The sequence below is a fragment of the Leopardus geoffroyi genome, chromosome B4 (genome assembly GCF_018350155.1).
Source record: "Leopardus geoffroyi isolate Oge1 chromosome B4, O.geoffroyi_Oge1_pat1.0, whole genome shotgun sequence".
NCBI classification, from domain to species: domain Eukaryota; kingdom Metazoa; phylum Chordata; class Mammalia; order Carnivora; family Felidae; genus Leopardus; species Leopardus geoffroyi.
In genome coordinates this window covers 29,500,469-29,526,683 of record NC_059341.1, presented here as the reverse complement: position 1 = coordinate 29,526,683, position 26,215 = coordinate 29,500,469, and the positions used below count along the sequence as shown (strand labels likewise).

Sequence of the window (26,215 nt, the reverse complement as noted above, 5' to 3'; positions counted from 1 at the left end):
GATTAAAGATAATTTTAAATGAAAACACAATCCAGGTCCTGTCATTCAAATGAATTTTGGGGAGGGGATAATTATTTGGACAGTACCAAGAAGACAAATTTATTGGCCCTGCAGCCCCCAGCCACAAAGGACTTTCTTCTTTAGGTACTGATCACATCACATTCTACACGTAGTAACTCTTCAAAGTATCTGTATCACAGTAACTAATTTTAAATGGAAGCTCCCACATTAAGAAGTTATGGAAGAGTTTCAGGCATCACAAAAACAAGTTTTAACTTTATATCTGTCATATTCTTCAGACTCATGGGATTACAGATACATGACATGTAAGCTAACTTTTACTGACTGGAGCTTTTGGCAACAATACTTCAAATTATTTGTCAGCTCCTGGGTCTCTGAACTCAATTACTTCTTCCCACTGCTAAATATCACATGCCTTTGGCCTATTACTGGGCCTTAATGTGGCACATTTTCTCACTTTTCAACCAAACATTCCTATTCCATGATGGATCTTCTCTAAAATCTCATAAGGTGGTACAAGTCTGGGGAAATTCTATTAAAAAGGCAACTGACTTAGCACATTCAATCAAGGGCCAATCCTAGTCCTTAAGACCTTGGCCAAATTAACAAAATATGTCCACACACTCACTAGACACAGAGATACTCCCCTGCCATTTTAACCAAATCACTGACTTAGACCTCTGCTTACAAGATTTGCCACCAGACAAGAAAATGATTCACTGATCCAACAGCCTCTCTCAAAGATCCTAAAATCTAATGAAGTGCTGCATTTGTCCACCACAATAATGGTAAGTTGTTAAAATCCAATGGAATTGTACATTCTTCAAAACTAGGTGAATTTCAGGCATCGTTCATAGCCACAGAGTACACTCTTAGATTGAATTATACTTTCATTGCTAATGGCCTAGTTGCATGGGTCAGGTCATTAACCACCCAGGACAAAACTATTAAATACACATACTTTCCCTACATTTTCCCTGAGACATTCCCTACACAAGGAAATAGGTAGAACAACTTAAGTAACAAACCCAATCCTTATTTTTTATGTGTACATTGTCCATGAGAAGGAACTAAATCTAAAGGAAAATATCTGAAATGAAAAAGCCAATCAAGAATGTATGACCATCATGTGTACTATGGACTTGGGGCCATCTTCAAATCTATACTGCCATGAAGGAATAAGATGTTTAATAGGGAATTTATCTAGAAGACAGAGAAGCCACTGTTGCCCATCAACCCCATTCTATTTGCCATCTAAGTCACTTTCTTTAAAAACAACCTCTGTAGCACTTGTCAATCCAGCTTCCCCTTGTTGTTTACAAGTTATAGGCTGCCATACCCTGTAAGGGCCTCTCTGCAATGGTTGAACTCCACTGCACTTTGTAAATAAAGAGTGAAAGAAAATATTGTTTCAAGATAAATAATATATTCCCCTTCTTTTCACTCCCTGCTATGATCTCAGTGGAATGGACAAAGCACACTGTTCATTTAAAAGATAGACATTGTGTTTGCATCATATTCTTCTGCAAGCATCCTCTTTTAACCCTGCAGGTGACTTCTGAGGGAAAATAGTAACTTTGGGGTCCCTGCTGAATTTATCATTGCATAACAATGACAACTTCATCTCTAGGAAGGAATAACAGATCTGTTTGTCAGGTGTGAACATACCTGGCCTTGGGAAATGGTTAGAGAGGGGATATCAAGGGAGATAATGAATACATTTCTCTCTTACTGCAGATATTATATAGATATTCCAAAAGGGCCATTTTTGACCATTCAGGAAGTAAAGCTTATAATGACTCTGTGTGTTTGTGTGTGTGTGTGTATGTGTGTACACATGTGTGCATGTATGTGTTTATGCATCCATGCTGGTTTTGCACCCAAACCTAACCCACCGTGGATCTTACTGGCATCTTTCTCCCAAGCAATACTGTGGAAATCATTATAAGAACCCGGTGTCAGCCAGACCTAATGAAAAGACGTATAAGTAAGACCCCAAGACCAAGAAGCGGACAGAGGAAAGACAAATCTCTGTTAGGGGATGGCCCTGGCGGCTCTCTCCATTCTCCCTTTTGGTTGTTTGGCAGAACTGGCTCACCAGGACTGTTGAATGGAAAAACAACTCTCACTGATACCAGTTATGTTAATATACAAATGCTTACTCCTCCAGGAGTTACCTTTTTCTAACAAGACCATTGCCCTAAGCAGCCCTAAGCACTGTAACATGATTGACTAGATGTTCTCTATCCCCTCCCAACTCCTCTATAGTTTTGTAGTATTATGTGAGGAGGAAATCCCTCTCAGGAGCACTTCCTATGGAGAATTCAATGTGCTTTTCCAGGGAATAATGATAGTTTAGGAGATATTGTACCCCTCACTATTTCTTCATTTGTAAGATTTCCTCTATAAAATCTACCTTACACCTACAATTGGGGCCACTAGTAATATGTTTCTTGCACAACCATTAACTGAGGAAATTATAAAGTCTCCTTTAGAGTTTTTAAAAAGGTAAGTCTCTATTTTTAGTTTATTCTGGTAAAAATTGGAAAGGGGCAAAATATTTATTTCTTAATTAGATAATCTCTTTTCTTGATACATAATACCTTCCTTGATCACCCAATCTAAATTATTCTCCCCTGTGACTCTATCAAAAAGGGAGTTTTATTATCTTCATTTATTATTCTTTAAAGTTATCTTGTTCATGTATTTCCACTTGTTTATTGCCTCTCTTTCCCACTATAATGTAAACATCACAAGAGAAAGAGCTTATTTGTGTTATTTATCAGTAAAATCCAATGTTCAAAAGAGTACCTGACATATGAAGGTGACAAAAATATTTGTTGAATGATTAAGTTTAGTGAATAAATGAATGAGTAAATTTAATAGCTACTCATCTAATCTATGAAGGAAAAAATGGACACATATTAATACCCTTTCTCTTTTGTATTTATGTTTTTGTGTTTAATAATAAATTTAATTAGTATTGGGGAAGAAAGTTGTGAAAAAACATTTAGAAAAAAGTGGATGTGTAACTCTTAAAAATAAAACACCAAGAAATAGTTAACATTTTCATATCCAAAAAGTGTAAATTTCATTGCCATAAAACATTTAAGAAAAGCTAACACCACATATGATATGAAACATAATTACTAACATCTATTGTGTTGATTAAATATTTGCCATTAACTCATTCCCTAAACCAAAATAAACTGCTCAATGCTGTAAAGCGCAAAAAAAAAAATGTACTTTATTGTAATCAATACCATATGTCTGTTCAGGTGGGATCTCCTTGCTTCATTCCCATCCACTCTCTGAAGGTTTGGGAGACTTTTCCAAAGAATTTCAGAAACTCTATTAGGATCTAAGAAGTAACCCAAAATGAAGTTTGATGAATAATATTATGTCATGGGCTTAACTGTTTGAATTTTTATTATATTTAGCAATATTCAACCTACAGCTGTTAAGGGAAATACTATAAAACCTATCAAGCTAAAGCAACCTGTTTCATGTCCTATCTCCCATTTTCTACTCAGTTTAAACTTAAAAAAAAATTACTAGTCTTTCCCTGGCACACTGTATAGATTCTAAACACCCTTATCTTTGCTTCAACTGTTCAGTCCACGCATAACACCTTTTCTTCATATTTCCCTGTTAAAATCTAACCCAGCTATCTTTTTTAAATTAAAATGCTGCTACTCTCAATACAGCCAGAAACAACTTTTCCTTCTTTTTGGTGCATCTCTTGGTAACTTTTTATTGAAGGCATCTTCTGCATTATAATGTACTTATTTATGTACATGTCCTGTCTGTCTTACTAGAATATTAATGCATTGAGGGCAAAGATGATACAGTTGTCATCTTTGTATTATATATATACATAATACCTAGCTCAGTGCTTTGCACAGCATGGACACTCAGTCCACATTTCCCTGTTTGAACTAAATTTAATGGAAATAATCTTCCTCCTGAAGTTAGGGAATACTGTATGAATTAACATTAATTGTGGAAAAAGCCATTTAAGAGGAATTTTTTGATATTCATTCTATGACCTTTTTCTGTTCTTAATGTCCTATATTCCCTATCATCCTCAGTCCACTATTCCCCATACAACCCTTCTTTCATTCTTCCACTTCATATTACTCTTAATTGTGACTTATTGGCCAATAAGTCTGGGCTGGCCAGAGTAGTAACTCAAAGTAACACTATCATAAGCCTTCTTCAATATTTTTCCAAAAGCTCATACACAGTATCTGAGACTGCCTTTACTATGCCTTCATAGAAAGTAGAAATTCTATTTAAAATAATTTCATTTAAGCCAATATTTCTACATTCTGAGATTCACCAAATGTATAGTCTATCAAATTCAGCAACAGCAACTAAACATTCAATATTAAAAAAAAAAAACTTATATGAAAAGTTATCACTTCATGTTCTTCAGGGTGACAAATTATTAGCTTTCCAACATTTTCAAATCCTATACTTCACCATGTGTCCACAGGAAAACTACAGTAGTATGCCATACTCTACCATAATCTTAACATGAATATAAGAGTATCATGCTTTATTTGTTTCTATTTCTACAGTTCATAAGCTGGTTAAGTTCCAATTAAAGTTGAAGACGATTATTAATAATTTTTCTTATACTTTATCACATAGTCATAATACTGACCATATATAATCATAATGTGAAGTAATAAATGACAAGAACTCTACCCATAAGTTTATAAAGCAACAAATAAATGTCTAATCTTCTCCTGAGATATCAAAAAAATACTTTTAAAATTTAGTCACTTCAGACATTAAACTGGACCTTTTCAAAACTTCTGGCCATTAATCATTAAATTTATTACCTAATTCTTGCTAATTCATCTGGTTCTGTAATCTAGAAACATTAAAAATAGTAATGAAGCAGAGAAATGCACACTACTAGATAATACTTTCCTCTTTTCTGTATGGCAGCCAAGGTCAAAATTAATAATTCAAGTCAATGACTGAAAAGAAATATTGACATAGTTTATTCTCATTGAATAGCTACCTTATTGACAGAATTTGCTGTTTCACTAATCTATGTGGTTCAGGATTTCTGTTTCTTGACTGGTTTGTGAATAGGTCTGTGAATCATAACATATTAATCAAACAGACTCACTCACTAGTGAAAACTGTAAGATTAATTGGATACATCAACCAACTCAATCATTTATGTGCATGCAAAAATTAATGATTAAGCAAAAATGAAACGCAAAAAAAATTTTTAAGTGAGTTGTTTCATGTACAGAGGTCACGATTCTGAAGGAGGTAAGTAATCCCACTCATAAGTGTTTTTCCCAAGATAAAAAAAAATGTTTTTACACAAAAAATCATTTTTTTAAAAAGGGTCATGTTCAGTTTCTATATGAAAATTTAATTGTTGTTGGGGCAGGGGGCACGAGGGAAAATGGCTTTGTACATCAGATCTGGTCCTTAGTGTACATTTTTCACTTATAAATTTGTATTTTCACAGTATCCAAAATTGTCAATCTTTGACAACATCTACAGTTTAGACATTAGTTTCAAAGAGTACAATATTGTAAGCAAAGATATAAATCAATGAGTTTTATGATACTGAATTTAGAATGGCTATTTTGCCATTTAGGCACATAAACTGACAAAGATTAAAGAATATTTTTAAATGTTTTACCTTTTGTCAGCTGGGCTTCCATTTGTGAAAACTGAGATCTGTAATAAAGAATACTAAATTTAAATACACTAAATATGCACATCAAATGTTACATTAAATTATTCAGAAAAATATCATTCAAAGCAGGTTTTAAAATATGACAATTTGTAAGATTAAGGTGTCAAAAAAGCTAAGAAATTACCATAGTTGGCATTGGAAGAAATATTTTAGAAGATGAACTACTACCAAAATTATATTTCTAAATGAAAGCAAAGAGGGCTTTATATTTATAGTAAATAAAAACTATTTAAACATATCCATTATATAATTAAATATATCCATCACATAATTGTTCAATCTTTTTAATATTCTTTTGAAATATTTATACTTCAAATGCCAATAGTATACTAACATGGTGATACTAACACATAGTATGCTAATATGATAGTGCTTTTTTATAATTTAAAAAATTTGTAGGGGTACCAGGATGGCTCAGTTGGTTAAGCAACCAACTCTTAGTTTTGGCTCAAGTCATGATCTCACAGTTCATTCCTGAGATGGAGCCCTGCACTGGGCTCTGTGATGACAGTATAGAGCCTGCCCTCTCTTCCTCTCTTTCTCTGTCCTACTCCCCCCCCCCCCCACACACCAAATAAACGAATAAACTTTCAAAAAGTAAATAACTTGTAAAAGTATATTGAGAATCCGTGCTCACATCTGGATGGAACTGGAGAGTGTGATGCTAAGTGAAATAAGCCATACAGAGAAAGACAGATACCATATGTTTTCATGCTTATGTGGATCCTGAGAAACTTAGCAGAAATCCATGGGGGAGGGGAAGGAGAAAAAAAAAAGAGGTTAGAGTGTGAGAGAGCCAAAGCATAAGAGACTCTTAAAAACTGAGAACAATCTGAGGGTTGATGGGGGGTGGGAGGGAGGGGAGGGTGGGTGATGGGTATTGAGGAGGGCACCTTTTGGGATGAGCACTGGGTGTTGTATGGAAACCAATTTGACAATAAATTTCATATATTGAAAAAAATGAAGTCTAAGACAGAAAAAAAAGAAAAAAGAGAGAATCCATGCTCAAAATATGCTTATCGAGGTGTTTGATCAAAAATGTAGGAATCTAGGACCTCAAGAGTGTGATTTTATTAATAGATTACCTCTTGGGAAGAGATCATGTTTTCCTGTAGCATAATGGGGATAGTAGATTTTATCCCAGGGCTGAATTTTACCTAACTCAGTTTCTTTCATACAGAGATTAGCTAGCTTTATCCTTACCCACCTGTGGCAAAGACTTCTGGTGTTCAACAAACTAATTTTCTTTTCTTAAGGCACATTACTAGTCTACATTTCTAAGTGCCTCCTGCAATTAAATGTGGTAAATTAATTATGAGAGGAAATGATGTGTACCGCCTTCCAGCCTGGTCGGTGAAAATGACTCATGTCTGGTCTTTCATCTTCTTTTCTAGTAGCTGGATGTCTATGCCCAATATGGCCCAGCAAGCCAATGTAAGATGTCAAAACCTCCATATACCAGGATACCTGAATCAACCTATAGAGCAGGACTCCCTAACACAAACACACCTGAACTTCCCAGAAGTATTTACATGAGGAAATAAGTTTCTATTGTATGTGAGTCACTGCCTATATGTGACAAGAGTTGGCCTATATACTAAGTAATATACCACCGTGGGTTTTCATATGGCCTATGTAGATAACTAGACAGAAATAAATGATAATAAAGGCTAACATTCACATAGTCCTTCATGATATACAAAAGCATTTCATAAACATTATCCCATTTTATGCTAACATTCTTATACAGTATTATCATCCTCCATTAACTAAGAGTTTTATAGAAAAATATGTTTTGGGGTGCCTGGGTGGCTCAGTCGGTTAAGCATCCGACTTCAGCTCAGGTCACGATCTCAGGGTCCGTGAGTTTGAGCCCCACATCGGGCTCTGGGCTGACGGCTCAGAGCCTGGAGCCTGCTTCGGATTCTGTGTCTCCCTCTCTCTCTGCCCCTCCCCCATTCATGCTGTCTCTCTCTGTCTTAAAAATAAATAAACAAAAAAAAATTTTTTTTTAAAGAAAAATATGTTTATATCCTGATACATAGAAATGATAATAGGTCTTACCCTAACCTCTGCTTTAAAAAAGACTACTACAGGGGCGCCTGGGTGGCACAGTCGGTTAAGCGTCCGACTTCAGCCAGGTCACGATCTCGCGGTCCGTGAGTTCGAGCCCCGCGTCAGGCTCTGGGCTGATGGCTCAGAGCCTGGAGCCTGTTTCCGATTCTGTGTCTCCCTCTCTCTCTGCCCCTCCCCCGTTCATGCTCTGTCTCTCTCTGTCCCAAAAATAAATAAACGTTGAAAAAAAAAATTTAAAAAATAAAAATAAAAAAGACTACTACTACAATAAGCAGCTTTAAAAATAGGTATGAAAACAAAGAGGAACTACTTCTGACATAATGTCATTAAGATGTAAATATGACAGGCCTTTTATGTATGTAATCTAATGTTCAGTAGTAGGAGTTCTAAATATTTTTCTTTCACTCCTTTTAGATTTTAAGTTTCTGTCACTAGTGGCACAGAGTGATTAGCTGGGAGATTCTGGCACACATACACATAAACTCTCATTTTGAAAACAACAAGGAAGAACACTAAAGAATATGAAATACTATTAAAGAAATGAGAGACCTGACAATAGCTATACTGCCACAACAAGGACAAGCAAAATTGTCTTCTCTACAACTTCGCTTTCTTTTCTTGAACTCTTCCCATTATTTACCAATAAAGTTGCTTCTGTGTAGACTGTTTTACTCTTCTAAGGCACGAATCTATTCTGAATCTATTATATTGATAAATCTATTGTTCTACTATGAATCCACTACACAGCAGAAACAAAAATAAATTCTTCTTCAAGAGTTTTTTCTCCACGGATAATAGCTGTACTTGCAGTGAGCAAAGCATAACAAATCATTATGTTGTATACATGAAACTAATACATTGTGTGTCAACTGTACTTCAGTAAAAAGATAAATGTGAAGAGAGCTTTTTCCCCATAGTTTTGCATTTATATTTAATTTTATTAACTTATAGCAAATTCTCTTTAGTCTATGAACTCCTATTTTTTTCTGGCTCTCAAATCACAGGTGTTTATTAAATGATCATTCAAAACTAATACATATCTAATTTAAAATTTGTATTCGAGATAATGAATTGTAATAACCAAATGTAAAAGGCAAAAAGTCCAAGCCAAAACAAACAAACAAAAAAAAAACAGGGCACAGGATTTAAAAAAAAAAAAACGTATACAAATGGAGTAAACAAAAATATAAAAGACAAACTTCTTACAACACATATTACCATTTTTCTTTCTTGTACTGTTTCCTTTATTTTGGTAAATTCCTTACCTGTGAATGTTCTTGGATTTTTGCATTTGTCTTTTGTCTACCTGAAGCTGTAACTAATGCTTCCCTTGTCTCTTTTTCCAATGGTATATGTTTTGAATCTTCAACTTTTATTTTGCTAATACCCATTTCCATTGTTGCCTTGGTCTTCTCTTCACTATTAAGTAATTCTTTCTCTTGATTTAGGAAACAGTCAAGTTGATGCTTAGCGCTTTCAGCTTCCTGTTTGTAAAAAAGTAACCATTTATCAAGCATTTATTTCTGACATTTTTCTGACAATATTACAACTTTCAATAATCTCACTATATTCACGTCCATGTTATTTTTCAACTTTATTTGTACTAAATTGGAGGAAGCTAAATTAAACCATGGCTATAATCCACGGTTTAATCCATAATTAAAATTAAAAACTGTGAAAACATCTTCCACTTTGAGGACTATTATTTTTTTTAATACCTATTATTTTTTTAAAGCTCTAATTATTATAGAGGCATAATAAAGAATAAAAGGTATATATTATAAAATGTGATAGACTGTAACCAGGATAATTAATATCTATAATATCAAATAAACGAAAATGTGGAAAATAATTTTTTCTAGAATATAATTTTTCTTTAAAAATGCCACTTTTAATAATTTTTTAGTTACTTAGATCAACAAAAATAAAGTTCACAAATAATCTCACCAAAAACAGAAAACTCACTGTTAACATTTGATATATCTTTTTTCATTATTTCTAAATATAATACATATATGTATTTTTAAAATTTTTATCTATACTGGATTCTACTATACATATACAATATGTTTTCTATTAAATAATGTTATAGATATGTTTCAATGACAATAAATAAACATCTAAATTAGAATAGCTAATGAAAGTACATTTAATAGTATATTTTTATTTAGGAATATTTTTTATGAGTGGACACAGTGGTAAATTTTTGCTCTCAAAATTTTTTATATTATATTTACTTAAACAAAATCACTTTACACTCTTTTCTTCTTTATGATAAATTTTTATAAGTGCAATGATTCAATGAAAGGCCTATGTCATCCTCAAACTTTTGCTGTGTATTTTCTTACAGAAAAGTATTAATTCATAATAATAGAGTAACATAAAAGATTACTCATTTCAACATACATCCACAAATACTAGACATTTCTGTTCCTAAGATTTTTACCGAAATGGTAGATAAAAAAATTCTACCCACTATTATTTTAATTTTCATTTATTTGATAACTAGTGAGGTTGAATATATTCATATGCATTTACTACCCTTTTGTGTTTCTAAATTAACACCTGCCTAATTGTGTCCTTCGTCTATGTAGGGGAAGGGCTACTCATAATTTTCATATATTTGTAAAAGATATTCATATAAAACATTTTCTAAAGAATTGCATTTCTCCTTATATCTCATGATTTTTTACCATATAAAAGTTTTAAATTTATAGTAGCCAAATACACTAACATATTCCTTTGTTAGTAACATAATGCTTAGAAAACCTTGCTCTAGCCAAGACCATATAACTGCTACCCAGTATTTCTTCTAAGATCTTCATACATCATTTATTAATTTTGATTCTTAAATCAATCTACAATTTATTTTGGTGTATCTCATGAATACATGAGAATTAATTTTTCATAGTGGTTTACTTTTTGTGACTATTTTACCTTTCTATGAAAAATTTTCTTTTTATTTATTTTTTTAATATGAAATTTATTGTCAAATTGGTTTCCATAAACACCCAGTGCTCATCCCAACAGGTGCCCTCCTCAATGCCCATCACCGACCCTCCGCCACTTCCACCTCCCATCAACCCTCAGTTTGTCCTCAGTTTTTAAGAGTCTCTTATGCTTTGGCTCTCTCCCTAACATTTTTTTTCCTTCCCCTCCCCCATAGTCTTCTGTTAAGTTTCTCAGGATCCACATAAGAGTGAAAACATATGGTATCTGTCTTTCTCTGTTTGACATATTTCACTTAGCATAACACTCTCCAGTTCCATCCACGTTGCTACAAAAGGCCAGATTTCATTCTTTCTCATTGCCACGTAGTACTCCATTGTGTATATAAACCACAATTTCTTTATCCATTCATCAGTTGATGGACATTTAGGCTCTTTCCATAATTTGGCTATTGTTGAAAGTGCTGCTAAAAACATTGGGGTATATGTGCCCCTATACATCAGCAGTCCTGTATCCCTTTGGTAAATTCCTAGCAGTGCTATTGCTGGGTCATAGGGTAGGTCTATTTTTAATTTTCTGAGGAACCTCCACACTGTTTTCCAGAGCGGCTGCACCAGTTTGCATTCCCACCAACAGTGCAAGAGGGTTCCTGTTTCTCCACATCCTCTCCAGCATCTATGGTCTCCTGGTTTGCTCACTTTAGTCACTCTGACTGGTGGGAGGTGGTATCTCAGTGTGGTTTTGATTTGTATTTCCCTAATGAGAAGTGACGTTGAACATCTTTTCATGTGACTGTTGGCCATCTGGATGTCTTCTTTAGAGAAGTGTCTATTCATGTCTTCTGCCCATTTCTTCACTGGATTATTTGTTTTTCAGGTGTGGAGTTTGGTGAATTCTTTATAGATTTTGGATACTAGCCCTTTGTCTGATATGTCATTTGCAAATACCTTTTCCCATTCCGTTGGTTGCCTATTAGTTTTGTTGATTGTTTCCTTTGCAGTGCAGAAGCTTTTTATCTTCATGAGGTCCCAATAGTTCATTTTTGCTTTTAATTCCCTTGCCTTTGGGGATGTGTCAAGTAAGGAATTGCTACAGCTGAGGTCAGAGAGGTTTTCTTTCCTGCTTTCTCCTCTAGGGTATTGATGGTTTCCTGTCGCACACTCAGGTCCTTTATCCATTTTGAGTTTGTTTTTGTGAATGGTGTAAGAAAGTGGTCTAATTTCATTCTTCTGCATGTTGCTGTCCAGTTCTCCCAGCAACATTTGTTAAAGACTGTCTTTTTTCCATTGGATATTCTTTCCTGCTTTGTCAAAGATTAGTTGGCCATAATTTTGTGGGTCCAATTCTGGAGTGTCTATTCTATTCCATTGGTCTATGTGTCTGTTTTAGTGCCTATACCATGCTGTCTTGATGCTTACAGCTTTGTACTAGAGGCTAAAGTCTGGGATTGTGATGTTTCCCACTTTGGTCTTCTTCAATATTACGTTGGCTATTCGGGGTCTTTTGTGGTTCCATACAAATTTTAGGATTGCTTGTTCTAGCTTCAAGAAGAATGCTGTTGCAATTTTGATTGGGATTTCATTGAATGTGTAGATTACTTTGGGTAGTATTGATATTTTAACAATAGTTATTCTTCCAACCCATGAGCACGGAATGTTTTTCCATTTTTTTGTATCTTCTTCAATTTCCTTCATAAGCTTTCTATAGTTTTCAGCATGCAGATCTTTTACATCTTTGGTTAGGTTTATTCCTAGGTATTTTATGATTCTTGGTGCAATTATGAATGGGATCGGTTTATTTGTCTTTCTGTTGCTTCATTATTAGTGTATAAGAATGCAACTGATTTCTGTACATTGATTTTGTATCCTGCAACTTTGCTGAATTCATGTATCAGTTCTAGCAGACTGTCAGGTTTTCCATGTATAATATCATGTCATCTGCAAAAAGTGAAAGCTTAACTTCATATTGCCAATTTTGATGCCTTTGATTTCCTTTTGTTGTCTGATTGCTGATGCTAGGACTTCCAACATTATATTAAACAACAGTGGTGAGAGTGGATATCCCTGTAGTGTTCCTGATCTCAGGGGGAAAGCTCTCAGTTTTTCCCCATTGAGGATGATATTAGCTGTGGAATTTTCATAAATAGCTTTTATAATGTTTAAGTATGTTCCTTCTATCCCGACTTTCTCAAGAGTTTTTTATTAACAAAGAATCCTGAATTTTGTCTAATGGTTTTTCTGCATCGATTGACAGGATCATATGGGTTTTTTTCTTTTCTTTTCTTTTCTTTTTCTTTTCTTTTCTTTTCTTTTCAATGTGATGTATCACATTGATTGATTTGCAAATGTTGAACCAGCCCTGCAGCTCAGGAATAAATCCTACTTGATCATGGTGAATAATTCTTTTTATATGCTGTTGAATACGATTTGCTAGTATCTTGTCGAGAATTTTTGCATCCATATTCATCAGAGATATTGGCCTGTAGTTCTCTTTTTTTGCCGGGTCTCTGTCTGGTTTAGAATCAAAGTAATACTGGCTTCATAGAATGAGTCTGGAAGTTTTCCTTCCCTTTATATTTTTTGGAACAGCTTGGGAAGGATAGGTATTATCTCTGCTTTAAATGTGTGGTAGAATTCCCCAGGGAAGCCATCTGGTCCTGGACTCCTATTTTTTGGGAGATTTTTGATGACTGATTCAATTTCTTCGCTGGTTATGGGTCTGTTCAAGTTTTCTATTTCTTCCTGTTTGAGTTTGGAAGTGTATGGGTGCATAGGAATTTGTCCATTTCTTCCAGGTTGTCCAGTTTGTTGGCATATAATTTTTCATAGTATTCCCTGATAATTGCTTGTATTTCTGAGGGATTGGTTGTAATAATTCCATTTTCATTTGTGATTTTATCTATTTGGGTCCTCTCTCTTTTCTTTTTGAGAAGTCTGGCTAGACTTCAACTTTGTTTATTTTTTCAAAAAACCAACTCTTGGTTTCATTGATCTGCTCCACTGTTTTTTTAGATTCTATATTATTTATTTCTGCCCTGATCTTTATTATTTCTCTTCTTCTTCTGGGTTTGGGGTGTCTTTGCTGTTATGCTTCTATTTCCTTTAGGTGTTCTGTTAGATTTTGTATTTGGGATTTTTCTTGTTTCTTGAGATAGGCCTGGATTGCAATGTATTTTCCTCTCAGGACTGCCTTTGCTGCATCCCAAAGCATTTGGATTGTTGTATTTTCATTTTCATTTGTTTCCATATATTTTTTTAATTTCTTCTCTAATTGCCTGGTTGACCCACTCATTCGTTAGTAGGGTGTTCTTTAACCTCCATGCTTTTGGAGGTTTTCCAGACTTTTTCCTGTGGTTGATTTCAAGCTTCATAGCATTGTGGTCTGCAGTGTGCATGGTATGATCTCAATTCTTTTATACTTATGAAGGGCTGTTTTGTGACCCAGTATGTGATCTATCTTGGAGAATGTTCCATGTGCACTCAAGAAGAAAGTATATTCTGTTGCTTTGGGATGCAGAGTTCTAAATATATTCTGTCAAGTCCATATGATCCAGTGTATCATTCAGGACCCATGTTTCTTTATTGATCCTGTGTCCAGATGATCTATCCATTGTTGTAATTGTGGTATTAAAGTCCCCTGCAATTACCACATTCTTATCAATAAAGTTGCTTATGTTTGTGATTGTTTTATATATTTGGGGGCTCCTGTATTTGGTGCATAGACATTGATAATTGTTAGCTCTTCCTAATGGATAGTCCCTGTAATTATTATATAATACCTTTCTTCATCTCTTGTTACAACCTTTAATTTAAAGTCTAGTTTGTCTGATATAAGTATGGCTACTCCAGCTTTCTTTTGACTTCCAGTAGCATGATAGATAGTCTCCATCCTCTCACTTTCAATCTGAAGGTGTCCTCAGGTCTGAAATGAGTCTCTTGTAGATAGCAAATAGATGAGTCTTGTTTTTTATCCATTCTGATACCCTATGTCTTTTGATTGGAGCATTTAGTCCATTTACATTCAGTGGTATTATTGAATGATATGGGTTTAGGGTTTCTGTGTTATCTGTAGGTTTCATGCTTGTAGTGATGTCTCTGGTACTTTGTGGTCCTTGCAACATTCCACTCAGAGTCCCCCTTAGGATCTCTCGTAGGGCTGGTTTAGTGGTGATGAATTCCTTCAGTTTTTGTTTGTTTGAAGACCTTTATCTCTCCTTCTATTCTGAATGACAGACTTCCTGGATAAAGGATTCTCAGCTGCATATTTTTTCTGTTCATCACATTGAAGATAATCTGCCATTCCTTTCTGACCTGTCAAGTTTCAGTAGATCGGTCTGCCACTACTCTTATGTGTCTACCTTTGTAAGTTAGAGCCTGTTTATCCCTAGCTTCTTTCAGAATTTTCTCTTTATTCTTGTATTTTGCCAGTTTCACTATGATATGTCGTGCAGATCGATTCAAGTTATGTCTGAAGGGAGTTCTCTGTGTCTCTAGGATTTCAATTCCTTTTTTCTTCCCCAGATCAAGGGAGTTCTCAGCTATGATTTATTCAAGTACACTTTCAGCCCCTTTCTCTCTCTCTTCTTCTTCTTCTGGAATTCCTGTGACACGGATATTTTCCTGTTTGATTGCATCACTTAGTTCTCTAATTCTCCCCTCATACTCTTGGATTTATTTCTTTCTCAGCTTCCTCTTTTTCCATAATTTTATCTTCTAATTCACCTATTCTCTCCACTGCCTCTTCAATCCGTGTTATGGCCACCTCCATTTTATTTTGCACCTCATTTATAGCATTTTTTAGCTCCTCATGACTATTTCTTAGTCCCTTGATCTCTGTAACAATAGATTCTCTGCTGACCTCTATGCTTTTTTCAAACCCAGCGATGAATTTTATGAATATTGTTCTAAATTCTTGTTCTATTTTATTGCTTAAATTGTTTTTGATCAATTCGTTAGCTGTCACTACTTCCTGGAGTTTCTTTTGAGGAGAGTTCTTCCGTTTCATCATTTTGTGTAGTCTCTGGTGTGGCTCCAAACTGGAGGGAACTTCCCCTGTGCTGTCCGGAGTAACTCGTGTTGGTGGGCAGGGCTGCAGTCAGACCCGATGTCTGCCCCTAGCCCACTGTTGGGGCCACAGTCAGACGGGTGTGTACCTTATCTTCCTTTCTCCCAGGAACAGGACTCACTGTGGAGTGGTGTGGCCCCTGTCTGGGCTACTTGTACACTGCCAGGCTTGTGGTGCTGCTTTGATGGGATCTGGTGGATTAACCAAGGTGGATCTATAAGGTGCACAGGGGCAGGAAGGGCAGGCTTAGCTTGCTTTGTGGTCTGTGGTCCCCTGTGGGAGGGGCCCTGCAGCACCGGGAGTGAGGCAGAATGTTGGAGGGATGGATCCCCAGAAGCACAGTGTTGGGCATTTGCATGGTGCCAGCAAGTTCAGTGATGGGAACTGGTTCCCTTTGGAAATTCAGCTGGGGAATGAGAGAGGGAAATGGCACTTTCCAGCACCTTTGCTTCCCCACCAAGCTGAGCTCTGTCTTCTGGGATACCTACCTGGTGTCCTCTTGCCATCCCCACTCTCTGAGAGCAGAGCTGTTGACTTTTAATATTCCAGATGTTAAGTCCCGCTGGCTGTCAGAACTCACAGAGTCAGGCCCCTCTGCCTTTGCAAGCCAGACTTTGGGGGCTCTGCTTTTCCAGGTGGGCTGCCCCTCCACCACCCCGGCTCCCTCCCACCAGTCTGTGTAGCACACACCGCCTCTCCACCCTTCCTTCCCCCTTCCATGTCCCTCTTGTCTATGCTTGGCTCTGCAGAGTCCGTTCTGCTAGTCTTCTGGCAGTTTTCTGGGTTATTTAGGCAGATATGGGTGGAATCTAAGCAATAAGCGGACGAGGTGAGACCAGCGTCTTCCTACACCACCATCTTCCCCTCTGAGTCTCAAGTCAGATCTATAAAAAAAAAAATTTCAAGGGCACCTGGTGGCTCAGTCAGTTGAATCTGTGACTTGACTTAAACTCGGGTCATGATCCTGGGGTCATGGGATCCAGCCCTGCATTGGACTGACTCCCCACTAAGCATGTAGCCTGCTTGGGATTCTGTCTGTCTCTCTCTCTCTCTCCCTCTGCCCATCTGCCTCTCTCTCTAACTTAGAAAAACTTTAGATACCTAAAACTATAAAATATTAAATTATTACATTCATTTGAATCTGTTTCTGGATTTTTCATTCAGTACCAAATCCAGTACCACATTGACTTAGTTATTATAGTGTTACATTACATATTGATTTTTGAATAACTAAATTCTTATTATTCTTTTGTATAATCACCAGTTTCATTTCTCAATATATCCTATAATAATTCTGTTAAGCTCAAAAGTAATTCCACTTATACCTAGAAATAAATTGCTTTAAATATATATATCACTTTGGAAAAAATGGAACATTGAAATATTTATAATATTGAACATTTGAAACCAAATATAAATTTCTATTTCTTCACTATTCATCTATATCTCTCAGTAAAGTATATTTTTCTTCATATAAAACTCTGTATCTTTTGCTAAATATGCTACTGTAATATTATAAATAGAATTATCTCTATTATAGTTTCTAAATGGTTGTTTTGGATAAAAATAAAAATCTATTTTTTTCTTTTGCTTTCTTTAGATTTTAATTCCAGTGTAGTTAATGTACAGTGTTATAATAGTTTCAGGCATATAAAATGGTGATTCAGCAGTTCCACATATAACTCAGTGCTCATCCAGATTAGTGTACTCTTGATCCCCTCCAACTATTTCACCCATCCTTCCACCTACCTCCTTCTGGTAACCATCCGTTTGTTCTCTATACTTAAGAGCCTGTTTTTTGGTTTGTCTCCCTCTTTTTTTTTTCTTTGTTTTGTCTCTTAAATTCCACGTATAAGTGAAATCATATGGTAACTGTCTTTCTCTTATTTTACTTAGCATCATACTCTAGCTCTATCCATGCTGTTGCACATGACAAGATTTCATTCTTTTTTATGGTCGAGTAATATTGCATTATATATACACACGTATGTGTGTTATATTTAACATCTTTATCCATTAATCTATCAATAGACATTTGAGGTGCTTTCATAGTTTGGCTATTGTAAATAATGCTGCAGTAAACATAGAGGTGCATATATCCCTTTGAATTGTTTTTCTTTTAATTTAGTGTTTTGTATTCTTTGGGTAAAATACCCAGTGTACTAGATCATAAAGTAGTTCTATTTTTAATATTTTGAGGAACCACCATACTGTCTTCCACAGTGGCTGCACCAGTTTGTATTCCCAGCTACAGTGTCCCAGGGTTCCTTTTTCTACACATCTTCACTGACACTTGATGTGTCTTGAGGATTTGATTTTAACCAATCTGACAGGGATGAGGTAATATCTCACTGTGGTTTTGATTTGCACTTCCCTGATGACAAGTGATGTTGAGTATGTTTTCATGCATCTGTTAGCAATCTAGAAGTATTCTTTTGAGAAATGTCTGTTCATATATTCTGCCCATTTTTTAATTGGATAATGTGTTTTTTGAGTGCTGAGTTGTGTCAGTTCTTTATATATCTTTCATACTAACCCTTTATCAGATATGTAATTTGCAAATATCTTCTCCCATTCATAGGCAGCCTCTTAGTTTTGTTGTTTCTTCAATGTGTAAAAGCTTTTTATTCTGATGTAGTCCCAATAGACTATTTTTGCTTTTGTTTCCCTTGCCACAGGAGACCTATCTAGAAACATGTTGCCATGGCAGATGTCAGAGAAATTATTGCCTTTGCCCTCTCTTCTAGGATTTTTATGACGTCAGGTCTCACATTTAAATGTTTAATCCATTTTGAATTTACTTTTGTGTATGCTATGAGAAAATAGTTCAGTTTCATTTTTTTGCACGCAGCTGTCCAGTTTTCTCAGCACTATTTGTTGAAGAAACTTTTCCCCATTGCATATTCTTTCCTCCTTTTTCAAAGTTTAATTGACAATATAATTGTGGGTTTACTTCTGGGTTTTGTATTCTGTGCCATTGATCTAGGTGTCTATTTTTGTGCCAATACCATACTGTTTTGATTACTACAACTCTAAAATATAACTTGAAGTCAGGAACTGTGATACCTCCAGTTTTGTTTTTCTCTTCAAGATTTCTTTGGCTATTCAGGGTCTATTATGGTTCCCTACAAATATGTTTGCTGTACCTGTGAAAAAGCTATTGGTATTTTGATAGAGATTGCATTAAATCTGTAGATTGCTTTGGGTAGTACAGAAATTTTAAAAATATTTGTTCTTCCAATACATGAGCACGGAATGTCTTTCCATGTCTTTGTGTCATCATCAATTTCTTTCATCAATGTTTTATACTTTTCACTGTACAAGTGTTTCCTTTCTTCGGTTAGGTTTATTCCTAGGTATTTTATTATTTTTGGCACAATTCTAAATGGGATTATTTTCTTAATAGTTTTTTCTGCTGCTTCATTATTGGTGTATAGAAATGCAACAGATTTTTGTACATCAATTTTGTATACTGTGACTTTATTGAATTCATTTATCAGTTCTAGCAGGGTTTTTTTTTTTTTTTGATGGAATCTTTCAGGTTTTCAATATCGTGTCATCTGCAAACAGTGAAAGTTTTACATTTTCCTTGAAATTTTGGATGCCTTTTATTTATTTTTGTCCTCTGATTGCTGTGGCTAGGACTTCCACTACTATGTTGAATAAAAGTGGTGAGAGTGGACATCCTTGTCTTGTCCTGACCATAGAGGAAAAGCTCTGTTTTTCCCTATTTAGGATATAAAGTGTGGGTTTTTCATATAAAACTTGTTTCCTTGTTGATTTTCTGTTTATATGATCTATTCATTGATGTAAGTAGGGTGTTAAAGTTCCCTACTATTATTGTATTACTATCAACTAGTTCCTTTATGTTTGTTATTAATTATTTTATGTATTTAGTACTCCCATGTCAGGTGCATAAATACTTAAAATTGTTGTATCTTCTTGTTGGATTTCCCTCTTTATTATTATATAGTGTCTTTCTTTGTCTCTTAATACAGTCTTTGTTTTGAGGTCTATTTTGTCTGATATAAGTATTGCTCCTCTGGCTTTTTTTTTTTTTTTGACATACATTTGCATGATAAATATTTCTCCATCCACTTATTTTCAAACTGCAGGTGTCTTTAGGTCTAAATGGGTCTCTGGTAGGCAGCATATAGATGCATCTTGTTTTTATACCCATTCTAACATCCTATATCTTTGATTGGAGTGCTTAATCCATTTACATTCAAATTAGTCCATTTACATTCAAAGTAATTATTGATGGCTATGTATTTATGCAATTTTATTACTTATTTTGTAGTTGTTTCTGAAGACTTTTCTCTGATTCTTTCTTGTCTTTCTTTCATGGTTTCCTGATTTTCTTTAGTGATATATTTGGATTTCTTTTCTTTATTCTTTGCATGTTTATTAGTGTTTTTTGATATGTGGTAACCTTTAGGTTTGTATATAACCTCTCCTGCAAATAGCAGTCTATATTAAGTTGATGGTTGTTTAATTTTGAACCATTCTTTTCTCCTTACCTCCCCACATTTAGGTATATGTGTTATATTTTAGATTCTTTTTCTGTGAATTACTTGACTGATTTCTTATAGAAATATTCATTTTTACTCTTTTTATGTTTTCTGTCTTTATACTATCACTTGTGGTCCCTCCTTTCCACTCAACAACTCCCCTTTAATACTTCTTGCAGAGCTGGTTTAGTGGTCACACACTCCTTTAGTTTTTACTTGCCTGGAAAACTCTATTTCTCCTTCTATTCTGAATTATAGCCTTGCTAGATAGAGTATTCTTGGCTGCATATTTTACCCTTCAGCACTTTGAATATATCATTCCACTCCCTTCTGGTCTGCCAAGTTTCTGTTGAAAAATCTATTAGCCTAGTTGGTTTTCCTTTGTTGGTTAATGACTTTTTTTTTCTCACTGCTTTTAAGATATTTTTCTTTATCACTATATTTTGCAAATTTAATTACAATATGTCTTGGGGTAAGCCTGCTTTTGTTGATTCTGATGGGAGTTCCCTATGCCTCCTGGATCTGGATGTCTGTTTCTTTCCCTAGATTAGGGAAGATTTAGCAATGCCCCCCTTCCTCTCTCTTCTTCTGGGACTCCTATAATATGAATATTATTACCTTTGATGGAGTCAGTAAGTTCCCTAAGTCTATTATCACTTTGTATAATTCTTTCATTCTTTTGTTCAGCTTCATAGCTTTCTATTATTTTGTCTTCTAGGTCATTAATTCATTCTTCTGCTTCTTTCAGCCTGCTGTTCATTGCATCAAGTATCTTTCTAATCTCACTTATTGTACTTTTCACCTCTGATTGATACTTCAACTGTCTTATTTCTGTGGTAAGGATCTCACTGATTGATGTCTTCCATTCTTTTCTCAAGCCCAGTGAGTATCCTTATCATTGTTGCTTTAAATTCTCCATCAGGCACGTTACTTATATCTGTTTCACTTATATCTCTAACCATGGACTTATCTTCTTTTGTTTGGGATAAATTCCTCCATCTTTGCATTTCGTCTAAGTCTCTACCTTCTTCTGTGTGCTAGAAAAGCCACTTATGTCTCCAGCTCCTGAAAGTATTGGCCTTATGAAGAAGAGGTCATGTAGTGTCCAGGGCCTCGTGCTTCAGGGAGGGTCTCTGGTGTGTGCTGCATGCACTCTGCTGTTCTGTTCTGGCTGCTCTATCCTTCAGGCAAGTCATCTATAGAGGCTCTCCTTGCTTGCTACAGGCAGCGTTTGATCATTGACCTGAATGTGGTGAGTTTTAATTAAGTGTGCTCTGGTTTCCTTGTGAAATGAGAACTGTCTCCACCTCACTGGAACTGAGAAACCTCTTTGGTTGAGAGACGTGATGTGGGAAGGAATTTGTGCTGGTCTTCTGGGAGAGGGGCCAACTGTAATGGGACTGAGGTAAGTGTGACTGGGAAGGACAGTTGCACTGGAATACAGGGGAATGGGGCTTAAGGTAAGCAAATTTAGATTTCTAGTGTCCACACTGCACTACTTCCCACAGGTAGCTCTGTGTTTATGCTAAGGGGTAGGTCAGAGAAATGATGGCCAGCTCCTTTGTCCCACAGAGAGGTGTCTCTATGAATGCTTCCTCTCATTATTGCTCTAAGAAGAGCAATAATCTCCCCACTGTGTACCCCAGGTGCTCTTTAGATCACTGGTTCCACACTGTATGTCTCCAATTTGTTTGTCTGCCTTCTCTCCAGGAACAGCACACTGCCCTCTGGGCTCTATCCCAGCTAAGCCTGCTAACTTTTAAAACTCCAGGCTTTAAGCTCTGCTCATTGTAAGAATTCATTAAATTCAGCCCCTCTTGTTTTCCAAGCCACTGGGCTTTGGGGAGACATTCTTCTGTGCATTTCCTTGCATATCCTTCTCTCCCTCACCCTTCTTCATGACCACAGCTACTTCCCTTCTACTACAGTCAGGATCTGTTTCTCCCCTAAACCACATCTTTGCACTTTCTATTATCTTTGATGTAGCTTCTATCTTTAGTTGTGGAGTTTGTTCTGTCAGTCTTCAGGTCAATTTCTGGGGCATTTAAGAGTGATTCCATAGTAATCTAGCTACATTTTTGAGACAAAATGAGTCTAGGGTCCTCCTATTCTGCCACGATCTCCCTGCTTCCTCTCTTGCTGCTTTAAAAAAATTTTTCTGTATCACTACTTTTTGCCATTTTGATTACCATGTGTTCAATCCAGATCCAGGAGAATCTAGATATCTATTTCCTTCCTCAGATTAGGGAGGTTTTCAGCTATTATTTTTTTCAATTAAATTTTCTGCCCCCTTTTGTCTCTCCTTCTTCTTGGATCCCATACTGAAAATACTATGCTTGATCAAGTCACTGAATTCCTTAACTCTATTCTCATTTTGCATAATTTCTTTTTCTCTTAACTTGCTCAGCTTGATTGCTTTCCATTACTCCATGACTCTTCCAGGTCATTAATTTGTTCCTCTGCGTCCTCTAGTCTGCTATTTTGTCCATCATGAGTTTTTTTTTCTTTTTTTTTTTGTAATGTTTATTTATTTTTGAGAGAGAGAGAGAGAGAGAAGGAGGGAGGTAGCAAGGGAAGGACAGAGAGAAGGGGAGACACAGAATCCAAAGCAGGCTCCAGGCTCTGAGCTATCAGCACAGAGCCCAACATGAGGCTCCAATCCACAAACCGTGAGATCATGACCTGGGCCAAAGTCAGCCACTTAACTGACTGAGCCACTCAGGCACCCCGCCATGTGTATTTTTAATTTCAATTAGCATGTTCTTGGGTCTCTGCTTGGTTCTTTTTTATCTCTTTCTTAAGAGTCTCACTCATGTCTTCTACTCTTTTCTCAAGTCGAATGAGTATCATTATAATCATTACTTTAAGTTCTCTATCAGGCATAACACTTATATCTGTCTCACTTAGGTCTCCTGCTATGATTTTTGTCCTATTCTTTCATTTTGGATATATTCCTCTGTCTCCTCATTTCACCTAACTCTGTGTGTCTGCTTCTGTATTTTAGGAAAGTCAGCTACATCTCCTGCTCTGAAAAGTGGCCTTATGAAGAAGAGGTCCTGTAGTGCCCCAATGTAGTGTCCCCTGTCCCAAGAAACTGGTGCTCAGGGGGTATCTCCTATGTGTGTTGTAGATACCCTCCTGTTGTGTCCTAGCCACTTTTTCCTTCACTCCAGTTATCTGCAGAGGTTCTCTTTGCCTGCTGTTGGCAGTGTTTGGTCCCTGGCCATGGAGGAGCACATTTTATAAGATGCACAGCAGTCTGCTTGTGAAATAAGACCTGCCAGCATTGCCAGGACCAGTGCTGTATGGGTGGGGTGCACAATTTTAACAAGGTTACACCTTGGGCTTCCACAGACCTGCCACCACTGCCAGGACCAATGCCCCACAAAACGAGCAGGCCAAGAGACAAGGTGTTGGTGATGGTTGCATGGGTCTTCTGGGGAAAGGGACCCACAGCACCAGGACTGAGGTAAATGTGATGACGAAGGTTGAGTCTGGTGAAGGGTGAGGGGTTGAGGCTTGGTGTAAACAAGTTAGATAGTGAATGTTTGCACCATACTGGTTCCAGCAGGTGGCTCTGTGTTTATGCTGGAGGGTAAATAACTCTCCTTCCCATATACTCCAGGCATTTTTCAAACTGTGCTTCTTTCTACGGGTTATTTGTTGTGCTGTCTCTTTAAGGGCAGGACTCAGCTTCCTAATGCCCTCTGGGTTCTCCCAGAGCCAACCCGCTAATTTTTAAATTTCTAGGTCATAAGTCCTGCTACTTGTAAGAACTCATGAAATTTGGAGGCTCTTGTTTTCAAAACCAAATGTTATAGAAATTCATTTTTTCCCATGTGGGCTCCCCAGTGTGACAATATGTTTCTCTTCCTTCTCTTCATCCATTGTATCCCTCCCTTCTGGGGACATGTCCTCACTCTTACCCTCTTCGATGTGGCCTCTGTTCTACCTTTACTCATGGAGTTTGTTCTGCCAGGCTTCACATTGTTTTCTGGATTATTTATGCTGATATAAGTGTTATCTAGCTGTATCTGGAGTGAAGTATGCTTACAGTCTTCCTATTCCACCATTTTCCCAGCCTTCTTCTATTTCTTTTTTATATCTATTTTGTCCTCAGCCAGCTTTTTGAATTATATCATTAATAAATTTGTGTATTATCTTGCATTTTTCCAAAGGAAAATTAATATACAAATAATCATACTTTTGTCTATCCACTTATGAAAATGTTTGTAGCTTTTTCCTTTCTTTGATCATTTAACGCAAATTTCAGAGTGGCAAAAAACCAGCATCCTAGTTTAATTGAGTTTAGTTGGAATGCCTACAGGATTTCACATATAACAGTGTCTCAGCTTGAAATAGATTTATTTGATTAAGCAAGTTTACTTTTCTTTCTATCTAGTTTACCATTTTTAATAAGAATGAATATTAAATTTTATTAATATATCCTAGTACATAAAATGAATATACTTTAAATCTGGCAAAAAAGTACAACACATAAACCTATTCATTTTCAAGGTCAAAATCATTCATTTAGAAGTTGTTTACAGATATTACCTTCATTTGTTAACAATTTTAAAAGAAACTATATCATTTACCTGTAAAGCCTGTTTCAATTGTTCCTGAAGGACTTTGTTCTCAACTTCCAGAGCAAATGCTACTTTCTGTGATATAATATAAAGGAAAAATATATTCATTTTAGTAGCTCTGTTTCTATAAATTAATTGTTACAATTATCATCTGTCTATAATCCACAGATAGCCAAGATGATGATTTGAGCATACACATTTATTCACATATTTCTGTGGCATAATGGTGGATAATTTCTGCAGCTGTAGCTTCCTATTGATTTTGTATAGGAAAAATGACCTTGAATCTGGTAAATTATAACTACAATAAGCTAAATATTTCATATCTCTGCTTCTCTAGACCTGATATATTTAAATATAAACATTTCAAATTTTATGAAAAAAAGCAGCTCTACTCTTAACAGAAAATAAACACAGTTCTGAGTTTGTGTGAATGAATGGACTCTGTTACACATGAAATGTATCAAGAATTCTCCATGAGATGGGAGACAGTTTGAGGAACCATATCCAAGATCCCCTGTTCTGCTTCGGGTACAGCAGAGAAAGTTGCTAGTGAACAGACCCTGCCACACATAAAAACTACAAACTCAAAACAAAAACAAATATCAACACTGAAGAGAAACCAAAAATAAGTAGATTCTTGAGAGAAGGTAACACTTGGAAGAAGAAAAGAGTCCTAGGTAAAATTCTTATTTCCTGGCTTGTAATCTGAAGTCAAGCGCTACATGAGCCAGACAGGGCACCTAATAGCTGATAGAAAACAATTTTTTAGACCTTATAAACCAGAGGAAGGAAATCACTGCAAAACTTAGGCAAGTCATACAAAGAAGAGAGCTTGATTGAGATAAGGAGCCCCAAACTCTGTATAAACCCTGCCCAAATCTCACTCAAGCCCAAACCACATATGCATAGGGAAGACTCTAAGAAGCCTATCAAAAGCTAAAAGAACTGAATGCAATTTGAGCTCCTCCTAAACACAGAATTTTCATTTTGCATCCAAAAACATTATTTATATATTAAAACAAAACAAGACAAAAGTAGGACTAACTGTACTAGAAGAATATAGTAGAATCCAGAGCTTAAAGATAATATTCCCAATATTCAAAATTACTTGACATTTGAAAAAACAGCAAAATGAGACTTACTCAAAACATAAAAATAATCTACAGAGAGTGATCCCAAGACAGATTCTACTTTAAAGTTAGTGTAGAAGAATTTTAAATCAACTATTATTACAAAACCCAAAGTAAGAGAAAATATGTTCATAATGA

At 35.9% G+C, this 26,215-nt stretch overlaps 2 protein-coding genes across 11 annotated transcripts in view; both read right to left on the bottom strand.

Moving 5' to 3' along the window:
• Window positions 1-3,381, bottom strand: part of LOC123590304 (coiled-coil domain-containing protein 7-like) — a 292,262-nt gene extending 288,881 nt beyond the window's left edge. For 6 of the 7 annotated variants that reach the window (XR_006708711.1, XM_045463300.1, XM_045463308.1 and 3 more), the window contains exon 1: window positions 3,285-3,381. The gene's annotated coding sequence lies outside the window, so the exon portion shown is untranslated. The remainder of the gene's footprint in view (window positions 1-3,284) is intronic. The other variant, XM_045463301.1, reaches the window with a different exon arrangement.
• Window positions 3,244-26,215, bottom strand: part of LOC123590305 (coiled-coil domain-containing protein 7-like) — a 135,103-nt gene continuing 112,131 nt past the window's right edge. For 3 of the 4 annotated variants that reach the window (XM_045463314.1, XM_045463313.1, XM_045463315.1), the window contains 4 exons: window positions 24,954-25,019; window positions 9,097-9,315; window positions 5,699-5,736; window positions 3,244-3,382 (listed from right to left, as the gene is read on the bottom strand). In XM_045463314.1, the coding sequence (XP_045319270.1) occupies window positions 3,376-3,382; window positions 5,699-5,736; window positions 9,097-9,315; window positions 24,954-25,019 (330 nt within the window). In that variant the 3' untranslated portion in view covers window positions 3,244-3,375. The remainder of the gene's footprint in view (window positions 3,383-5,698; window positions 5,737-9,096; window positions 9,316-24,953; window positions 25,020-26,215) is intronic. The other variant, XM_045463316.1, reaches the window with a different exon arrangement.